Source organism: Lampetra fluviatilis, chromosome 18, assembly GCF_964198595.1.
Source record: "Lampetra fluviatilis chromosome 18, kcLamFluv1.1, whole genome shotgun sequence".
NCBI lineage: Eukaryota > Metazoa > Chordata > Hyperoartia > Petromyzontiformes > Petromyzontidae > Lampetra > Lampetra fluviatilis.
In genome coordinates this window covers 6,401,562-6,424,371 of record NC_136292.1, presented here as the reverse complement: position 1 = coordinate 6,424,371, position 22,810 = coordinate 6,401,562, and the positions used below count along the sequence as shown (strand labels likewise).

Here is a 22,810-nt window from a genome sequence, read left to right as displayed (position 1 = left end):
CGTCGTGGTTTGCCGTTGATCTTTAAAAACGAAAGGTAAAAAAAATGTACATTTTCGCGTTGTTGGTATTTTTGACCGGTGAAAATGCAGAACCGGGAGACGTTCAGGGTGAGGATGACCGGCAACAGAAGGACGGCTCAAAAACCTACGGGCCGAGTTGTTAAGCTCGGCAGCACAGAGCAGCAGGGGGCAGAGAGAGACAGAAGGAGGAAGATTGTAGAGAGAGTTGGCTGGCAAAGAGGAAACGGCGCAAAATAATCGAGCTGGTTTGTCAAGTGTTTTGGTTCGTGCTAAATGTTTCGAATTTTCTCTCCGTGTGTGCAGTTTTACTAATTAAAGCAATTTAATATGAATGGCGGGAACGTTTGTAGAGTTTCGGTAAAATTGAGAGTGAACATTGAAATGCATTTGGATGCAAATCGCACAGAACGGCATTTGCTAAAAAAAATAGAATTTTAATGGGACTAAAGGACTTAGCTGCTGAAAATTCCAAAATCGTTAAAGACGGTTATGAGCAGCACACTTCCGTGCTGTTTCCTGGATGCATTTGTATTTTTTGCTTTTGCTAATCCGTGGTTGTTTTTACGTAACATCAAAGCGCTTCCCAAGCAAAACAAAGCGACGGAATTTTTCTTCAATCGCAGCCGTTCAGCTGCCAAGACCAGGAGTTTCAGCGGCTGATAAATGATGCATAGGGGGGGGGGGACCAATGCCAGAAGCTTTACGCCGGTTCGCGATACGAGCTGCAACCAAATTAGCTCCGACAAAACCCAATTACCTTCGCGGTAAAAACACACTTCTGTAAAAGTGATTTGCTGCAAGTAAGAGTGGTGCTCATGTCTTGTTTACAGACTCTGAAACAGTGGTGGAAATTCCACGTTCCTATGACAAGGTTGCAGGAGGGGGGGGGGGGTGTTCACATCTCTTGATTGGAAAACCGCTCGACTTCCCCATGATAATGGTACCCATCTTTGTCGACCCCAAAGGAATGGTGGACCGAATCAACCCCCCCCACGACCAGGATTTGAACTCGGAACCTTTCACGCAAGAGCAGATGATGCAGGATGTAATCTCCAGCGAAATGTCGAGTAGAACATTGTCAACATTTGGCTCACTTTTCAACAATTCCTCCTTGGCTTTTTTGCTGAAGAACCATTTAAGCAAATGGCACATTTGCCCATGGTGTGGACAACCTGATTTGATTTGCTCTGTCGGGTGATGGAGGGTTGGAGTTAAAATTTGGCATTGTACCTGGGCGATGACATTGACCCAAAATAAACAAATGACTAATCGCAGCCTTCTGATTTGTGAGCCATTGGCTCCACTGCCGAGCCGCCGGGGTGGTCCTTACGTTTGATACTGCGACGCCCGACAATCACATTCGATATTTACACTGCCTTGGCTGCGTGTGTGCGCGTGCGTGTGTGTACGCGTGCGTGTGTGTACGCGTGCGTGTGTGTGTGTGTACGCGTGCGTGTGTGTGTACGCGTGCGTGTGTGTACGCGTGCGTGTGTGCGCTTGTGTGTATGTGTGCGCGTGTGTGCGTGTGTGCGTGTGTGCGTGTGCGCGTGTGTGCGTGTGCGCGTGTGTGCGTGTGCGCGTGGTAGTGTAACAGTTAATGCGCTGCGCTTTGAACCCGGCAACCCGAGTTCGATTCTCGCTCACGGCCAACACCAGTGACGATAATTTGAACCGTTCCTGGGCGTGCCCTAGGTCGACTCAGCCTCAAATGAGTACCTGGTGTGGTGCATAGTAAATATCGCCATGAGGGAGACAAAGGCGGCCGAACGTGATTCTGACCACCCACCCCCTTCGTGTACCGTGCCGGCCTTCATAGGTGCTCGCTAACAGCACTTGCCCCAACAGTCTGCTCAGGGTTACACGGGGGATCTGTGTCCTTGCCTTCATTTAAAACTCATGGGCTCCACTTAACAAACAGAGGCGTGCGGCAAGAGAGGCAGGACAGCACGGCCTGTGATTGTGCCACATCCCCGCGGCTCCGTTTGTCCAACTTCTCGTTAATAGCGCTAATGAGCATTATCTCCCATTTTGCGGTTCCCATTTGGCACATTTCCGGAGCGCGTAGCGAACACACCGCCTCTGTTAATTACAACCCGTGGGAAATAAAAACCCAACAAGAAGGCAGTGGGGCCACGGGGGTGGGGGGTAGGGGTGGGGGTGCACTCAGTAGAAATGTTCCCCTCCGCTGCAATGCGAAGAGAACAACGAACGATCGTTGGGTTGAACGCGTTGTCCTTACCTCGCAGATTTTTTCCAGTGACGGGACAAAGAAGTCGTCGCAAACGATAGCCAAAGCGTAGAACATGTACATGGTCTGCAACAAACACCAGAACAGGTAAAGGCAGGGAGGGGGACATGCTGCGAAATATTGAATGGCGACACTCTCATACAATCAACTAAGGTAAATGCTTTAAAATAGGGTTTTACCCTTTCTGGCAATACAACAGCTGTGTTAAGATGTTAAAACACCAAAACCGAAACCTTTCGCAAGGAATCATGAATTGCATTAACCACATATACCCGTGGTGAACATGCAAACAAAACACGTGCTCTGATACTATATGTATTGTCTTTGAAACTGATTGGTCCACACCAGAGACAACTTCTTTAGAGCCTCGTCTCAAACAGTGTTAGACCAGAGGACGCCAAAAGGTGAACAGGACAAAGACAATGCACTATCAGGACATTGAGAGCTCGGGGTGAGAAGCTACATCATGGGACCTACCCTTTCTGGCAATTTCTTTAAAGGGTAAAACCTATTCTTACATTTTTATACTGGCAAGGGAGGTCCCATAACGTAAATGTTCTGCACAGTAAAGCCTCTCTTATTAGCCAGATTCGAGTAAGCCAGAATTTTGCGTAGGCCAGAATATTGCGTAGCCATAAAAGGCTACCGGAAAAAAGGTAAATAAAGGCACAAAATGTCTCCAAGAACACTCAGACTAGAAAACTGTTTTGCATGCCAATTAAGCTGCGAGTGGCAAAACAGCTCTATGCTAATGGCGAGAAGGAAATTCGAGATATGCTTGTCAACTCCAGGAAGTGTTAGATGCCATCCCCCCACCAACGAATGAAAATAAATACAAGAGTTGTAGCGATTTAAAGCTTTCGTGACTGCAGGGATTCATTTTCTTGGTTCTTTCAGTACAGTCACGTAGAATGGAAATAATAAAATAATAAAAATAAAACAATAATAAAATAATTCTCACGACGTTTCGGCCACAACGCAAGCAGCCGTCCTCAGGTGGAGAACAGGTCTGTCGGAAAGACAGCGTCTGGGGCCTGTCATTCAGACGCTGTCTTTCCGACAGACCTGTTCTCCACCTGAGGACGGCTGCTTGCGTTGTGGCCGAAACGTCGTGAGAATTATTTTATTATGTTTTATGTTTATTATTTTATTATTTCCATTCTACGTGACTTTACCGAAAGAACCAAGAAGAAGAGCTGTAGCGTGTGCGCGCACTAGAAAATCTAACGCCACACGCTTATCCGTTGTATGGGATTTGGTGAACCTGTGCCCTCGGATTCCTCGGTCATCTGCACGCTAGGGCGATGCTCGTTACTTTTGAAAAACATTCGGTGATGCTGCTCCGTTAGCAGTGGTGCGCAAGCGTAATTAACGAAAAACAAACTTGACACATTTGCATTTTTATTTATTAATTTCTAATCACAAAATATATTCATCCAGGCTGTCAGAAAATCTGCTCAAGCATCAGCATCCATTCAATTAGTATAAATATTTATTAAATAATTGAGGCTGCCCCTGTAACTCGTGGTGTTGGTGCTGCTCGTGTTACTGTTGTTGATTGCCATGGTGGTGTTGGAGCTACTGTTGGTGGTGGTGGTGGTCATGGTGGTGGTTGAGCTATTATTGTTGCTGCTGTTGCTAGTGTTGATGGTGCAGTTGTTATCGGCGGTGGTGGTGGCAGCGGTTGTGCTGGTGGAGCTACTGTTGGTGGTAGTGGTGGAGTCATGGTAGTTTCTGTTGTTGTTCACGGTGGTGGAGGTGGTGACAGACAGACGTTCATGTTGCTGTTGTTGTTGTTGGTGGGGCTACTGTTGTTGCTGTTGCCATTGTTATTGGTGGTGGTGGTAGTAGAATATGGGCATCTTCATCTTTCGTGGTAGCAGTGGTGGCGGAGCCGTTGCTGGGGTGGTGCTAGCCACCCACCCCTCGTGTGCCTTGCGCCGGCCTTCATAGGTTCCACTCGCTAACAGCACTTGCCCCAACAGTCTATTAAGGCTATACACGGGGGGTATCTTTGTCTTTGGAGCTACTGTTGCTGCTGCTGTTGGTGGTGACATTGCTATCCATGGCGGTGTTGTTGGTGGATCAATTGTTGTTGTTGGTGATGCGGAGCTGTTGGTGGTGGTGGGGGTGGTGGTGGAGGTGGTGGTGGGGGTGGTGGTGGGGGTGGTGGTGGGGGTGGTGGTGGGAGTGGTGGTGGGGGTGGTGTGGGTGGTGGGGGTGGTGGTGGGGGTGGTGGGGGTGGTGGGGGTGGTGGGAGTGGTGGTGGGGGTGGTGTGGGTGGTGGGAGTGGTGGTGGGGGTGGTGGGGGTGGTGGGAGTGGTGGTGGGGGTGGTGTGGGTGGTGGGGGTGGTGGTGGTGGTGGTGGTGGGGGTGGTGGGAGTGGTGGTGGGGGTGGTGTGGGTGGTGGGAGTGGTGGTGGGGGTGGTGGGGGTGGTGGGGGTGGTGGGAGTGGTGGTGGGGGTGGTGTGGGTGGTGGGGGTGGTGGTGGGGGTGGTGGTGGGGGTGGTGTGGGTGGTGGGAGTGGTGGTGGGGGTGGTGTGGGTGGTGGGGGTGGTGGTGGGGGTGGTGGGGGTGGTGGGAGTGGTGGTGGGGTTGGTGTGGGTGGTGGGAGTGGTGGTGGGGGTGGTGGGAGTGGTGGTGGGGGTGGTGTGGGTGGTGGGGGTGGTGGTGGGGGTGGTGGTGGGGGTGGTGGTGGGAGTGGTGGTGGGGGTGGTGTGGGTGGTGGGGGTGGTGGTGGGAGTGGTGGTGGGGGTGGTGGTGGGGGTGGTGGTGGGAGTGGTGGGAGTGGTGGTGGGGGTGGTGGTGGGAGTGGTGGTGGTGGGAGTGGTGGGGGTGGTGGTGGGGGTGGTGGTGGGGGTGGTGGTGGGAGTGGTGGGAGTGGTGGGGGTGGTGGTGGTGGTGGTGGGGGTGGTGGTGGGAGTGGTGGGAGTGGTGGTGGGGGTGGTGGGGGTGGTGGTTACTCACACACAGCACGTGCAGCAACACGGCGCCATGCCGGCGCTGCACGTTGTTGAAGATGTCTTCTGGGAACTCGTGGATTCCTGCGCAAAGGAGAGAGAGAGATAAAAACATTTATATTTTAAAAAAACGTTGGGGTAAAATTGCAATAAATCTGCGTCGTTTTTCGGCTGGGGCGGAGCTCGTCGAGAGAGACAAACCAATTAAGGGACTTTTGTTGCCAGAGCATTACGAGCACAAATAAAATAACGTATTCTTTGGTTCTTTCGGCATTAATAAATTTTATTATTTATAATTTTTAGTCACTTTTTTATTATAATGTTTTTTTCTATCTACGTGATTTTACCGAAAGAATCAAAGAGCATGAATTCCACCACCACCAAATCACCGGCTGGCCGTCGTCAATAACATTTGGTTTATGACTCACAGAAAACAGAGCAGGCCACGGTGAAGGTCAATTAGGTCCCTCGTCGGGGCATCATTATCATCACGATCCAGATAGCCCGTAGCGGGGTGTCCACTGCAACATTTTGTCATTCCTTTCCACGTTCGTCCGTATTTTGCCAATTCTCTCAAGGAGTGGCCACATCTCTCTGGCACCAATTCTCTTTCTGTGATGTCGTCATCAAGCCATTCTCTCCATTGGAACCTCATTTGCCAGTAGAAAAACATGATAATTGTTTTTTTACCCTTTTATCTGGCAACAAAACTGACACCTTTTTTTACGAGGAGTCATGTTTGCATAGACCACAATACCTGCAGTCATAATGCAAACAAAAAACACAACTCTGATAATGTATGCACTGTCCTTGAAGTTGATTGGTCCACACCCGAGACAGCTTTCCTTAGAGCCTAGTCTCACGTGGTGTTGGACCAGATGACGCCAAAAGGCGCACAACTCAAAGACAATGCACCATCAGAGTATGAGATCTCGGGGTAAGCATTTACACCATTGGAACCTCATTTTGCCAGTAAAAAATATGATAATTGTTTTTGTACCCTTCTATCTGGCAACAAAACTGACACCTTTTTACGAGGAGTCATGTTTGCATAGACCACAATACCTGCAGTCATAATGCAGATGACGGCATCATCTGGTCCAACACCATGTGAGACTAGGCTCTAAGGAAAGCTGTCTCGGGTGTGGACCAATCAACTTCAAGGACAGTGCATACATTATCAGAGTTATGTTTTTATTTGCATTATGGCTGCAGGTATTGTCGTCTATGCAAACATGACTCCTCGTAAAAAAGGTGTCAGTTTTGTTGCCAGATAAAAGGGTAAAAAACCAATTATCAAGCCATTCTCTGTTCGGTCTTACTCTCTTTCCGGTTCCTTACACTTTTCCCAAACAGCACTATTTTAAATTTCCTGTGGTTGTCCATCCTGCACGTGTGCCCAAATAGTGCCCCAGTTTCCTTCTCATCACTGCCTGCATTGTCATCATCATCAGCTCGTCTTCTCTGCCTTTGTATCACTTCTACGTTGGTCACTCTTTGGGTCCAGTTTGTTAGATGCAGCTGTGTCCCCTTCCGTGGCGATGCATTTCGACGAAGGCAAGACGATGAATCATGTAATGGGCGTTGGAGAGCAGTAGGAGCGTCGTCACGGAGGATTCATCGATTCGTACCGATGTTTTCTGCTCGACACACTGCAACATGCGCACTCACCCCGCTCGGTGAGAATTGATTGAAAGCAGTGCCCCGGTTTACGTCGGTGGGGGGGGGGGGATGCGTTCCTGAAAGGTGCGACGACGAATATCGAAACGACGTAAATCGAAGCGATTCTTACAGGGTAGTAAGTAGGTGGTGGTGGTGGAGGCGAGGGCCTGAGAGGCGACGGAGGACGACCGCTTGTGTTGCGATCAAAACGTCGTAGTTTTTAGTTCTTTTGTTATTTTCTTTGAACCGATCTACGTGACTTTACCAAAAGACCCAATGAATATGAATTCCTGCAGTCACGAAAGCTTTAAGTCAAGATTTGTGACAATTAATTGAAATTTAAGAAAAGAGGAGGCGGGTTGTGGGGTGAGGGGGGGGGGTCATTACGTTTTTTGTATTCATTTGTACATAATTCAGCGCCGGATATTTGCAGGTCTTGCCTAAGGTTTGCAACGCGCTGTAATCCCACGCCCGTGGGCTGGATATGGGTCTCGGTGAGCGACCCCAAACCAAGAAACCCCAAACCGAGCAGTCCCAAACTGAGCAACCTGAAATAGCAGAGCGGCGGCAGCGCGGAACGCTTGTGGCATGGACGTCGCTCGTCGTGTTGCCGAGGGTTTAGCGTTATGTTCGGATCTCGAGAAATCGATTCCGTCGATTCTGTCGAGCGGCCAGATCCAGTGGATTCCGAGTGCAGTCGATGCATTCAGGGTGCGTTGATGAAAGAGTAAAGAGATGGAGGAAAGGGGGGGGGGGTCAGAGTGGATTCCAACTCATGAATTGTTACATTACTCCCAAAGACAGATAAACGGACTGTAATGGTCGATTACAGCAGGTGGCCCAAACTGTGCACCAACAGCTGCAACAACAACAACAAGAAGCCCCCAATACATTGCTCAAGGAGACTGTTCGTGAGAAAAACCTAAAAAAATAATCGGTGACGCTGCAGGCAATGACCCTTCTCTATCACGGATAAATCATGGCAGACCCATCTCTCCGCTATGAATAAGGGCCGTTGCCCGAAACGTTGCCTCTTATTATTTCCCTTAGCGGCCACAACGCTACGAACGAAATGTGTGTTGAGTTTTCGTTGTATTGTGCTCGCGGACTCCTTCTGCCTGCTCGTTTAACAACCTGGGAACAGACGTCCCAATCTTGATATCATGCAGGGGGCACCGTGCCCACATTGATCTGGGGTACAGGTGGCTCAACATCCATCCCCCACAGATCCTTCGCTGCCTCTGGTCGGCATTTAGACGAGCGGCTTTAAGAGCCCTCCCAACGAAACAGAAAAGAAAAAAATTAAGAGCCGCGAGGTGCAGGGAAATTGACCTCAAAGGTCAAATTCAATGTCATGTCTGCCCCCTTTCCACAAGACAACGGTGCATACGGCACGGATCTGAGATCGTTACGGGTCCTGACTTTTGTCGAACCCTTCTGCAAGACCTTGTCTCTGAATGTAAAGTAAAATAACATTTTAGTTCATTAGCCGGTTATGCGCTTTCCTGAGCCATAGCAGGGGTTAGTCATATCGCCGGGAGGGTAAGGGAGGCGAGACGTAGCGGGTTTGGGCTTGTGGCAAAAAGAGACCAAGAAGGTGCAATTAGAAGGGCCATGGAGATTAGAGAGCCATAGACTCACACAGAGACCCTTAGGCTCACAAGAGGCCCACAGACTTGTTGCTGCTGTGCTCACGCACACCACGGATGCCCCTCGTTAAATATCCAGGCAGCTGGCTAAACGGGACCATCGTCCGTGCGACAAATCAAAATACACTCAAAACACAGAGACCCGTAGACTCGCACGGAGAGCCATAGATGAGTAGGGCTGTGGGGTTGCAACCGGTGCAGGTCACAAGTAGAGAGGGAGACCAAGGGCGGGAGGGGAGGATGCGGTGGAACGAGAGACGAGGAACAATGTGGATGGGATGAGAGAAGAGGTACAGAATAGAAAACTAAACTCTTAAGCTATTCCATTGGAACCTCATTTGCCAGTAAAAATATGATAATTGGTTTTTTACCCTTCTATCTGGCAACAAAACTGACACCTTTTTTACAAGGAGTCATGTTTACATAGACCACAATACCTGCAGTCATAATGCAAACAAAAAACATAACTCTGATAATGTGCATTGTCCTTGAAGTTGATTGACTGCGCCTTTTGGCGTTATCTGGTCCAACCCATGTGAGACTAGGCTCTAAGGAAAGCTGTCTCGGGTGTGGACCAATCAACTTCAAGGACAGTGCATACATTATCAGAGTTATGTTTTTTGTTTGCATTATGACTGCAGGTATTGTGGTCTATGTAAACATGACTCCTAGTAAAAAAGGTGTCAGTTTTGTTGCCAGATAGAAGGGTAAAAAACAATTATCTTAAGCTATTGTTCATTTTACCAGGTAAGGCCCACTGAGCTATAGAGCTCTTTTTTTAGAAGGGACCTGGCCATAAATGATAGCTCAACGAAGTGGCTCATCACGTGATAATTTATACCTGCCAAATACTATAAAGGCATGTGAATTCTAAACACATTTTCTAAATGTGGAGGGAAAAACCGGTGGAACCAGAGAAAAATTCAAGTGGCTACCGGGAGAGAAATACACGCAAACTCCAAATATACAGCAGGCGTCAGGGTTGGGATCGAACGCAGGACCTCCTGCATGCCAGGCGAGGTAGTTAATATCTCCTAGCCACCGTGATGATGATGAGACACACAAACTCCAAATATACAGCAGGCATCAGGGTCGAGATCGAACCCTCGACCTCCTGCATGCCAGGCGAGGTAGTTCACATTTCCTAGCCACCGATGCTCATGGAGAATCGAATCCGAGCAGCCGACCCCGATGCAATAAGCAAGACTTCTGGCTGAGAAGAAAAGAAGCCAATGTTTCCCCCCCCCCCCCCCCCAGTCTCAACAGCAGAGTGCGGTCTGCTAAACAATTTGCTGCATCGCTGATTGTCGGATGTTATTGGCAAGCGAACTCCACGCACACCACAGGACCCGTGGTGTTGCTTGGCACGACGGACATCGCGTTTGTCGCCAAAAAATGAAACCGACGTGAACACGCCGCTTTCTTAACGTCAAGTGCCAATGTGAGCAAGGAACTGTCACATGCAACTTATGTAAAATATAAAACGCATTTCTTTTTTACAATTTAACGTATTACTTAAGGGTTTCACGCAAGACAAACAACATGAATAAGCTCTAGACATTTAGCTCGTTAACAAATGCGACGTCATCTTGACAAGACAACCGTAAAACTCCCAACACGTCAAAATCAGTCGAACATATTCAATCGGCAAACAGTTGTGGTTATGACTGACAGGTAAACTGTTGGCTTGCGTTTTCTGCTTCATCGTTGATTAAATGAAGTGGAAAAATAAACAAAGTGAAAAAATTAATACATTGTGAAAGGCAATTACGAAAATTGAAGAAAATTGAAAAAAATGGTAATGGCTGCGGCTCAAGAAATGGTGTTGTCGTTACACGTATGTTGAACCTCTATCGCACCGTACATAGTCAACGGTGCTAATCGGAGGTGCGGGGGAAGGACAACAAAAACTAAACACAAAAATCAGTTCTCAAGAAATGAGTTTTCAACATAGATTTACAAGTGCACGGCTCCACTGTCTTTCTAATATCGGAAGCAAGAGCGTTCCAGACGGCCGCGAAAGCGCATCTGTAAGCGCTGCGCGTGGACGCGGGTGAACCATCTTCGTCCGGTGGCCAGCTGACGGAATTCGCCGTTCATATCTCGATTCATCCTTTGAGCGCCATCTCCTCCAAGTCGGGGGGGGGGGGGGAGGGGGCGTACGAGCTCGCTCAGAACTCTTAGGCCCCCCCGGGGCCTCGCTGTTCCTGCTGCTCGTCAAGACCACCGGGGGGGGGGGGGGGGACGAGCGACTGACCTCCCCTCCAGGCGACTTTGGGGTGTTTTTTTCCTTCCACTGTAATTCAAGTTCACGAGGGGCCGGCGATAATTGGGGTCAGCGGCTAAGGGAGAAGTGTTGCCCGGGCACTCGAGCAGTGGATGTGACTTTTCGCAGAAACGCAATTGATGTATCGTCACTGCAACTCGTAGATCATAGGGGATTTAGGACCAGTGCAACTAATTGGGGCAGGAGGAGGTGGGGAATCTGGGCATTTGACACATTCCATTCGAGCAGCAGCAACAGCAGCGGAACAAAAAAATAAAATACAATCAGATTCAAAGAGTTTTTTCGTCTTCATTGACGAAGGACAAAAAGCACGCGTCCGCCGTTTTTTTGTTGTTTGTTAAACGTGCGCGTTTGCTAATTGAAACGCGAACGGGCGGCGAAAACAGAACTAACAAATTCGCCGTCAAACTACTCGTAATTATGAAGCACGCTTGGAAATTAGGCTAAGTGGTCACCGTGGGACGCGGCGCGTCCCTTGGGGGGACAGAATTGGTGGAGGGTGGGGGGACAGGGGGAGAGGTAAGTTTGGGTGGGGGGGGAACCCAGTAGAAGCCACCGTTCCCCACTTGCTCAGCCAGCGTCTCTCTCTCTCGCAGGACTCCGCGTGATTGATCGCCGCTCTCCGCCAGGGTTCCGGCTCGCGCCGTGCGGGCGACGTGATGGATGAGTGCCGCCTGCACCGCCGCTCCGCTCGCACCCCACACCGCCCCCCCCGTGTCCCACGGCTCGTTACCGCGATGCGGGAACGTTCGCAGTGCCGGACCGCAACCGCCGCCAATCGGAAATTCCGTTTGAACCACACGCGAGTGTTTGTTTTTTGAACGCGCGTGCATGTGTACGTGCGCGTGTACGCGTGTGCGTGAAAGCGCGCGTGTGTGTGTGTGCGTGAACGCGCGTATTTTCGTGATCGTGCGGCGCATCTGCTGGTGAAATGGGTGCCCACGTAAGGGCACCTGGAACGTGTTTGGTCAAACCATCAGTGGCGGCGCCAGCCACAAGCAAAGTCTGAAGGCCCCAACAAGCTCAAGGTGGGCCTGGAGTAAACAACGGCGCAAAATACCGCCACAAACTCACGTCTTTAAAAATGCATATATATAAAGACCATCATTCTGATAAAACTATTAACATAATTTTCTTAAGAGACTGTTGGGGCAAGTGATGTTGGCGAGTAGCACTTATGAAGTCCGGCACGGCACACGACGGGTGGGCCAGCACCACGCCCGGCAGCCTTTGTCTTCCCAGTGGCGATGTTTACACATCGCACCAGGTACTCATTTCAGGCCAAGTCGACCTAGGGGAGGCCCAGAACCGGTGCAGATAATCCTCACCTGGTGGTGGCCGTGAGCGGGAGTTGGACTCGGGTCGCCGCGTTCGAAGAGACGCACGCTCACCGCTTTACGACCGTGAAAGCAACCACACATTATCACAAACAAAGACAAATATCCCCCATATAGCCTTAACAGACTGTTGGGACAAGTGCTGTTAGCGAGCACCTATAAAGGCCAGCACGATACACGAGGGGTGGGTGGCCAGCACCACGCCCAGGAGCCTTTGTCTTCCCAGTGGCGATGTTTACTACACACCGCACCAGGTACTCATTTCAGGCCAAGTCAACCTAGAAGAGCCCCAGGACCGGTTCAGATAATTATCACCGGTGTTGGCCGTGAGCGGAAATCGAACTCGGGTCGCCGGGTTAGTAGCGCCGCGCACTAACCACTACACTACCGCTCCCCACATTATCACACACGCACACACGCCTCAGCGTCGTCAGATAATCACGCAGATATAAGGTGCGTGTCAACCCAACGTGCAGCGAGGCCCTCGCGGCGAGGGAAGTGACCGTGCGTGCAGAAAAAAAAATCCCTCTCGAGGACTGCAGACGAGTTAATGTCACTTACGGGGCCATTTCCAAGAGGTAGGCCCCTTACCCCTTCCACCGTGGACCACCAATTTGCGCATTCCCTACACTGGAAAATGTCCCGCAATGTCTTGGGTTCTGCGGCCACCTCTCGTAAAATAGCTGCTCAGCGCAATGCGGGGGCGGAGGGCGGCGGGGGGGGCCTTACCCAGCTTGAAACAAAGTCTGAGAGTGAACTGAAGCCGCGGGGGGGGGGGGGGAGCCCTGGTGAAATGAAGTCACGGGCCGCGCAATCGAAAGCCGTGTGCCCAACGCAGCCCGCCGCGGCTGGAGGTATCCACCACGCGTCACGTGGAGAGCGATTCGCGGGGGGGGGGGGGGTCTGGCTTACACCGTAACCTGCCGTTTCGATGAAGCAATTTAACTTTCGTTCACAATCTTGCTCCCGTCAGCCAATTATTTGACAATTTCATGGTTCAATTACACATCAGGCTATCAGGCTTGGGCCGCTGTGAACACCTGGGAGGTACGAATGACAGCGATGAAAATGTATTTCTTCCCATGTTGCCTGGGGATCAATCTATTACACTGTAGGACTGTGAGAGACGACGGGAGCTTGGATTGGCCATGGCCGATGACGACGATGATGATGGTAATGATGATGTTGATTGCCTTGGGATGGTTACAGTTCGCGCTCGCCACGAGAGATAAAAATAATACCGTAATTAAAAAACTGCTTGTGTAAAGAGTTATTTACGTAATGCTAACGATAAAGAGAATGCATCCATCATGCGACTTAAATTGCCAAATATGCCTAAATTTCACGTTTCAGAGCACAGGATCTTTCTTCATTCAAATCAACCTACATCCCTGATTAAAGCAACATGTAATTTAGTTTTGTCCAATTGTGCTATTGGTGTCGTGTCGCTAGACAACGCAAACCCCGAACGGGCACAGCAGCACACCGCCCTGCGATCGAGTACGGTCCGTGGAAGGAGATATGCCAGAAGTACTTCTGAGATCCAGTTAAGCGACTTATTTTATCCATCCACTAAAGCGGGCAGCACTCTCTTGTACACCCTACATACAGAGAAGACATTGTCATAAGGCAGCCACACATTTTTAAAAATGATTTTCACAGCTGGAATTTTTCCAAATTGAGCGTCGAACCCCACTGAACCAGAGTGTGTGTGTGTAGTTGTTGGTTATCAGTGGGGAGCGATAGTGCGGCGGGATAGTGTGCTTTGCTACAAACCAGGTGACCCGAATTCGATTCCCGATCAGGGCCAACATAAGTGACGATTATCTGAACCGGTCCTGGGCCTCCTCTAGGTCGACACAATCTCAAATGAGTACCTGGTGTGATGTTTGAACATCGCTGCTGGGGAGACAAAGGCGACCGGGCTTGGTACTGGCCACCCAACCCCTTGTGTGCCATGTCGATCTTCAGAGGTGCTCACTAACAGCTTTGACGCCTACAGTCTTAATGCGGGGGGGGGGGGTTCTTAGTCGTTCTCTTTGCAGTTATTGGTGACCGGCCTGAGCACATCATCTCACTTCACTTGAAAACCCGGCTGAAATCAAGATCCAAACCCAGGATTGCAGCGGTACCAGCTCAGCGCTCCGACCTCTGAGCCACCCTGCTGGGTGGAGTAAAGTGTCGTACGGTATTTCAGAAAAACAATCTTTATTCATCCTCGAGAAATTCGATGAGCTATGAAACTTTTTCACAGACGTCCACTCAAAGGGTCCAATTTGGGTTCAGCGTCCTGGTGTTTGAGCTGTGACTCTTGTCACCATATGAGTGTTAAATCCGCCAACCCTGCCTCCCAGTCACCGGATTGCAGGTGTGAGCCACCACTCCTGGCGACCGACAGGCACGCGCAGATCGGCGTCGCCTTTCGGGCCGTTCAAATTATGTCAACGCCCTGTCGTCTTTGGAATTGAGAAGCCTCGCACTTTGAGTTTATCTCAAATATAAACGAAAAGCAAATTATGCGGACGCGGAGGCCTCATCTCACCAGTGTCAGCGGCTTTTCTGTGTCTCTCACGACGTGGAGATCCCAGCATCAGAGTCGCGCTTAGAATACAGAGACATATCTCAAGAGGTGGTTGCCCAATTAGGCCACTGGGCAATGCCATCAACCCCGCGCCATGCCTCATCCCCAGCCCTAATGCATTCGTTGCATGCTCCATTAAATTAAATTGACCCACCTCCGCCTGGTTTCCCTAAGAGCTCTGTACCAGCAGCGCCGACCTCTCCGCCTCCGCCGTGACACCAACACCTGCCTCCTCCTCCTAGAGCCTCGCCGGCCCAGAGCCGTCTTCGCCCACCGGGGCACAGCGCCGAGTGGCGGAGGCCAAAGTTGTTTGGGCTGTTCGGTCTTCATGGGAACCATTCCAGCACCGTAGCGTCGGTGGGGGGCAGGGCTGGAGGGGGGCGGGGGGGCTGGGTGCCACCCCTCTCAAACCCTTATAATTTTCTATATTTTTTCATAATTAGGTTGAAAATTGTTGGGACGAAATGTGACACCGGTGGCGGTTTTGCATGGGGGTTCTTCTTAGACACGGGGGGGGGGGGGGGGGCTGGAGCGAAATTCCCGATAACAACATGAGGTGAAAGAATGACTTGTTATATCATGATGTGATAATAGGGCACTCGTCGGTGACCAGGCTGAGACCATTAACCGTCTACGCTCGAGAGCCCAGTTCCATCGCTGGCGGTGGAGATCGAGATTGATACCCAAAATCGCAGCGGTGCTGACCTCTGACCTCTGAGCTACAAGGTTGCCTCTTACTGTAAGACAGCAGCATACAAATGTACGAGAATAAAAAAAAAACTATCATTGCCCTGCCCACATTCATTTTGGACACAAGTTGGCACCTCTGAGATACAAACTAACAAAAATCTGAAGATATCACGGGAAATGGAATATCTCACAATACCAGAAGAGGGGAGAGAACTACATGCAATGCACAAAAAAATAGGATTTAATATTTAATGTCGCAGCAAGATTTATATATTTCCCAGGACAGCCATCGCGAAACGACGAAAATCCTGTCGAAATTTGGACAGGTGGCGATGGCACTGTTATATATATATTTATTTAAATTATGCTTTGCAACAGAGACAAAAGAGAGGATGCCGAGCAAATGAAACATTCCACTGTGCTCCCATTGGCCCCTGATTAGGAAAGACAGAGTGAAGCGAGCGACGGAGAACAACAGGTGACACTGGAGAGAGAAGACGAAAAGGGCGGGGGGCGCCTGCTCCCGATCATCCATGGCCTGGACAAGGCCAACGGCTCCGCGTGCCTCCCCCTCGCACGCGGAGCCCCGAGAGCCAGGGGCTCGTGATCGCCGGTCAGCTGAGTGAGATTTTCGAGCCGCGTTGTTCTCCATTGCCCGTCAGTCCATGCGTGCGTCCGTCCGTCGTTCCATGCGTCCGACCGTTCTCGCGTGACCTGCAGCCGTTGTCGGCGGGGCCCGCGGGCGCGCTCGCTACGATTGTGGCGCTCGCTGTGGGAGTCTACGCCCCCTCCCCCCCCCATCTGACGGCTACGAGGCCGCGTTGTCTGAGCGCGCAGCGTTTGACACCGGCAGAGGTCCGGGGGAGGCTGCCGGCTGAATGGCTGATTAGAAACGTGGGTGGTGGCGATGGGACGAGGCGGGCTGGGAGGGACCGGGTTAGGCGGTAATGGCGTGCTGCGACGTTTTTTTTGGGTTTTATTTTTGAGAGGGAAAGAGTTTGACAATTATTTTGCCGCATCGCCGGGGGGTGGGTGGGGGGGGCGGGTGGTGGCGGGTGGTGGCAGGTGGGGGCGGGGGAGGCTCGGGTACACTGCACTGGATGTAATAGCTTTAGTGCCCGCAGTCACTTCTCAGCGGCTCACACAACCGTCAACAAGCGAGTCAAGTGCGCGCCTGCAAACAAACTGCTGTTGTCACCCGAGGCTAATTACACGCGCAAAGACAAAGATGCACCCCCCCCCGTATAGCCTAAACAGACTGTTGGGGCACGTGCTGTTAGCGAGCACCTATGAAGGCCGGCACTGTGGCACACGACGGGATGACGTGGCCAGCACCACGCCCGACCGCCTTTGTCTCCCAAGTTGCGATGTTTACCCACCGCACCAGGTACTCAGTTGGGGCTGAGTCGACCTAGGGGAGGAGGCCCAGGACCGGTTCAGATTATCGTCACTGGTGATATTGGCCGTGAGCGGGAATCGAACCCGGGTCACCAGGTTCGTAGCGCAGCGTAGCGCTAACCGCTACACTACCGCTCCCCACACACAAACACGGACACACACGTGCACACGCGTGCACACGCGCGCAAGCGCTGCACAAAGGGAACTAATGGGGCGCGTTTTCAAGCGCATCGACTTCCATTCGCGGAGAGAGACGGCAAAAGTTGTACCGCTTTTAACCAAGTCAATTAACAAGCGCGTCTCGAGTGGATTAGAATGGGCCTCTCCTTGGCATGTCCCGGTAATTACGACAATTAGACGAGACTGCCTGAAGCAGGTGCCGTTTTGAATTCACTGCTCTCGCCCCCTTAAAATGAGACCGTTTTTTTCGTGTTAAATCTTCCACACACACACACAAAAAGTCCCATCGCAGGCGGTGATTGAAAAGGCACTGAAAAATCATCCGCGCCACTCGCAGCAATTATCAACGACAAAGTCTAACGGCTGTAGTTTAAAAAAAAATAATAAAGTCATACAATTTCCCATCTCATCATCCGTTATTCTCTCTCTCTTCCCTCTGCCTATTCCCGACGCGAGATCACAACCAGCTCCTCCTTGTGTGGATTCACTCGTTTCCGCCAGACACGGAGATCCGTTGCGTCGCGAGTTCTGTCTGCGTACGTTCGCATTGTTTGCAGGACACAGTACGCGTGTAATGCCCCTAGAATTGAAATGTCAGATGGGCTACGTCCACTTCAATCGGCTGTGCATCGGTCAAGAAACGATGTCGAGTTTCCTCGCGGCTCCTCGGCCTTCGCTAAAATGAGCAGAACGGTGAATTTGACGGCGTCGCATTTAGAAAAGAGTTCAGCGTTGTGCGTGAACAACAACAACAAGTGCAGTTTGTTTTATATATTAATGAAAACGTGCGCAAGTACGCACATACGACACACACAACGATGAAAACAATTCAGAGAAATGTCACGGCTGTTAATTTCGAATGTTTTTCTCCCAAACGCCGGTCCCAATTTAACCTAAATTCCAACCCCCCCCCCCCCCCCCCCTTTGTGATAGGGCTAACCTGAGAACATCTTGTAGCTTGCAACACAACTGGGCCAGCACAGCGGTTTCACTTCTCTAATTATCTCCCGTGGGACTCGGCACCATAAACAACAACAGAACAACAGAACAACAACTAAAGCAACTCTTTTCCACAACCGTGCGCACAAAACTCTGACAATCCGTTTTTATAACCATCGAGAAATCGTGCAGTTAATGCGATGCACACAAATAACGATACGCGTGGGCAGCCCGTCCTGCAGACGGGGTGACACGTGACACTCAACGGGACACTCCGCTTGGCTACCCTCGGCATACGCCCGCCACTCACCTGACAGCGGAGTTTATTACTGGTAGGAAGCCCTCCTGGTTACACCAGCCCACAGGGGATTATTGTGTCCGTCCGTCCGTCGTGCATCCAAAAATGGGAGGAGTGGGGCTAGATGGAGAGGGGAGGGTGGGGAGGGGCTGGGTGGGGAGGGTGGGGAGGTGTCTGGGTGGGGAGGGGCTGGTCACCCCGTGGTGCTCTTATAAAACTCAACGTTTACCTACTCACGCCTGCTTGTGCCCGCCCTCACAGTCAGGCATATTTGCGGAATACACCACGCGGCCGTTGACCCTGGCCATTGACCGAGCAACCCAACGTTCCTACCAGCTCCCTCCGCAGGAATGTGTTAACTACTCGTGAAATATTTCTCAGGGCCAAATGAACCCCCCCCCCCACCCCAAAACGACACGGGGACCTCGACTAGAATCAGAAAATGGATTTAGACTGGAGGAATCCAATGAGCTGTAACGCTTTTTTCACAAATGTCCAGTAGGGTCGGGTCAGAACGTTACAGCAACAAATAATACAAACACGATAGGAGTGCCAATTATAGGTAAGGTAGCATTGGAACCTCCTTTGCCAGAAGCAAAATATGATAATTGCTTTTTTAATCATTTTATCTGGCAACAAAACTGACACCTTTTTTTTACAAGGAGTCATGTTTGCATTGACCACAATACCTGCAGTCGGAATGCAAACAAAATAACACAACTCTGATAATGTATGCACTGTCCTTGTAATTGATTGGTCCACACCCGAGACAGCTTTTTATTATAGGTAAGGTAAACAAATCACTTTAAACAATACATACACAAATAAAACTAAACGATTTATTTTTTGTATCTTACAAGGTAAAGCCCACCGAGCCATTAGCTTCTTTTTCATAAGCGAATTGGCCACAGGTGATAGCCCAACGAAGTGGCTTGCCACGTGGAGATCCACATGACACCAACTGCGATGGACCCAGGGGTTAACATCTCAATGTTGTCCCACGCCGCTGGTGCGACAACAGGACTCGCGGATTGTTTACCCAGCCAATGCCTCACCGAGTTTCGTGACTCTTCATCAGGGAGGCTCCTGCCAATATTTCACAGCACAGTAGTGGGAAAACTATAATCCCAGTGGAGTAATAATTTACAACGTCACATTTTCAAAGAGACAGATGCCCAGTGAGCGACTGGGACTAAGAATCGGCCCAGACATTCGTAAACACAGCGGTGCCAAATTGCCGTGCGAGCTCATTGGCCCATTTGGGGCCGGTGAGGAAAAATCTTTGGGGCTGCCGAACATATGGGGACTTTAATGGTAACTGAAGCGTACACAGTAGGAGGTAATACAATATTTGAATTAAATAATAAAACATATATTTTACTCCGATCACATATTTGCAATTTCCCCACACAAACCGGCCCACGTGCTCGGCCCAACCGGGCATTCGCCCTCTGGACTGCAACCCTATGGTTCAGTCCGGGGGCCTGGAGATTGCCAGTTGCGCGTAAAACCACTCGTAAAATATTCACTCGTGCTTGCTGGGCAGGACCCCTGCGCAGCGAGCGAGCGAGTGTGTGTGAGTGTGTTGTGAGTGTGTCTGGTGAGTGTCTGTTGAGTGTGTGAGTGTGTATGTATGTGAGTGTGCATGTGTGTATGTGAGTGTGTATGTGAGTGTGCGAGTGTGTGCGCGCGCGCACGTGGGCTGCAGTCATCGCTGATGTACGAGGCCCACGATGTTTGCTGTAAACCAAAGTGCTGCTGGGATAACTTAATTAGCGCTGCTTGAGGCTCCTCGATTTAACTAACCTACGGGGCAACGAGGAAATGTTTTTCTCCGCTGTAGCATCAGGGAAATGCGATGTGGAGTTGGGTTTACCCGTGCCATCTTCGACGGTGTGTGTTGTTTTTTTGTTGATGATGTTGACAGTTTGTGTGACATTGTGTAATGTCACACCCACAGAAGCAATCCAGGGCGCAGGTTAGATTCCTTATCTGGGTGCGGCAATTAAAACAATGCGCAGATTTCATAAATTTCCCCATCCCTTTCCCCAAACCCCACGCCTCTCCCCACCCAGCTCTATCAATGTGTACACCACGGTTAGTTGATTACAAAGATCCCCCCCGTAGAGCCTGAACAGACTTTTGGGGCAAGTGTTGTTAGCGAGTACAATCTATTGAGGCCGGCACGGCACACGAGGGGGTGGTTGTTCAGCACCAAGCTCAACCGCCTTTGTCTCCCCAGTGGCGATGTTTACACACCGCACCAGGTACCCATTTTAGGCTGAGTCGACTTAGAGGAGGCCCAGGACCGGTTCAGATAATCGTCGCTGGTGTTGGCCGTGAGCGGGAATCGAACTCGGGTTGCCAGGTTCGTAGCGCAGCGCGCTAACCGCTGCACCACCGCTCCCCTGTAGTTGATCACAAACTCAGATTTTTCAATAACACAGACGCCTGAGAGATGAGTGGATTAGAATCGGAGACTATAATTTAATGTGTTCTGACTACTCGTTTTATGTTTAAATAGGCATATGACGTTACCTTATATAAGCTGTTGATTAACAAACAAGCTGTTCAAAAAATCATAAAGCGTCACGACTAAATAAAGGAATTTATATAAAAAGTCAAAGAAAAAAATATATCCGGCACATTGCATTGTGGGGGAGTTCGATTTTTGCAAGGACAAGGCACACAATCCACTCAGCAATGTAGTTTTGGGCCCAATCACAATTTCAAGAAAAACCTAATTAACTGCGGATAAATCTGAGAAATAAAAAGCGAGGTAAAGAGCACACCAGGTAATCAATCGGATAATCAAATTGGCAAAGTTGGTTAATTAGATAACCAAATTGGCACAGTTGGCTATCCGATTGATTTACCTGTTGTGCTTTTTACTTTGCCCGTTTTATTTCTCAGATTTATCCGCAGTTAATTCGCTTTTATTGAAAAGGGTGACACAGGACATCATGCCGTGACGATGTCCTCGGAGCTCATCGAGATGTCATGAAGACATCACCGCAGAAACCAGCAAGAGCCTCCTCTTTTACTGGTAGGAACCGCCTGGTTCCACCAGCCCACAGGGGATTATTGTGTCTGTCCGTCCGTCGTGCATCCAAAAATGGGAGGGGTGGAGCTGAGTGGAAAGGGGAGGGTGGGGAGGGACTGGGTGGGGAGAGGAGGGTGGGGAAAGGCTGGGTGGGGCTGGGTGGGGAGGGGCTGGTCACCCCGTGGTGCCCTTATAAAACTCAACGTTTAACCTACTCACGCCGGCTTGTGCCCGCCCTCACAGTCGGCCATATTTGCAGAATATACCACACCGCCATTGACCCTGGCCCTTGATCGAGCAACCCAACGTTCCCACCAGCTCCCTCCGCAGGAATGTGTTTGGGACGGAAAGGCAAAACAGAAAATAAAGTTTACAATCTCACTTCGTCCAGTGGTGCCAAAACTCCCCGAGACAGATCGCAAATAGCAGCAAATCGATCCGTAAATAATAACCGCGTTACTATCCACGGCGAATGACAGACAGACTGGCTCGAGATTTTTTTCTCTCTTCTCTTGGCAGATGCTTGTAAAATGTACGACTTATTTAATGGGGGGGGGGGGGGGGGGCGCGGGAGGCTTACAACCTCGGAGAGAGATTGAGTGGATGGCCGGGCTGGGCAGCTGGGGCCCCTCCTTGTCTGTCCCACCCTTAAATATTCTTCTTCTTCCGAACGGCTTATGATGTGGATGCAGTGCAACAACTAACAATTTCACATTCAGGTGGTCATGAGTGTATCGCTGCGACGTCTCCTTCGTATTTGTGGATCGGGGGCATTGCATCGTTATACGCTGTACGGTTTTGGTCTCTCTGATGGATGACCACAATCGCAAACTGCTGGAGAGTTTTTACTTTTCCATTTGTGCATCATCAAAATATCTACATCCGCAGCCATGGTTTGTGCAGTGGATGCGGTTTAGGGTGGACAATGAACTTCGTGGAAGACCAAACCCCAGGGATCTTCTGCGTTGGGCCTTTCCACCATAAACGCTTGCATTGCAGGACGATGAGAGACGGCGGTGAGTTGGGAAGGCCTTCATTCGGCAATGGATTGAGCATGCCCGCTGCCGCTGATGATGATGAAATTACAAGGCATTTCACCAGCCAAGAGAAAGAGTAAAAAATGTTGTGATTGAAGCCATCATGCGAAACGGGCTCATCTCTCGATGCTGCTATACAGCACAACTGGAGCAGAAACCCGCAGAGTGCCGATTCTCTTTCTCGGGAGAAAGCGGCAGAGTCCTCGCTTTTTGCTTTATTTTTAGAGGACGCATACATTATGCTGCGGGGGACTTAGTCCATTGATTTTCCGTACGCGGGGAGGCACAAAGGATTATAGATGCACGCCGCACTTGATAGAAGCGTACGCTGCGGGGAGGCAGGGGCATCGTCAGTGGGGAATTTTTGCTCGTGATCTCTCTCGCTCTCTCAAACATGACGGGGGGGGGGGGCTCTCTCATGTGATCTGAACGCGCTCGCTCTCCACATCCAAACTCGCTCCTTTCTCCCCAGGGCAGTGA

At 50.4% G+C, this 22,810-nt stretch overlaps 1 protein-coding gene across 1 annotated transcript in view; it reads right to left on the bottom strand.

The window, feature by feature from the left end:
* LOC144937132 (sodium/potassium/calcium exchanger 3-like) overlaps nucleotides 1-22,810 on the bottom strand; it is a 134,440-nt gene that overhangs the window by 68,084 nt on the left and 43,546 nt on the right. Inside the window, exons 3-4 of the mRNA XM_078864425.1 lie at nucleotides 5,237-5,313; nucleotides 2,261-2,335 (exon numbers count right to left, since the gene is read on the bottom strand). Coding sequence (XP_078720551.1) covers nucleotides 2,261-2,335; nucleotides 5,237-5,313 — 152 coding nt within the window. The remainder of the gene's footprint in view (nucleotides 1-2,260; nucleotides 2,336-5,236; nucleotides 5,314-22,810) is intronic.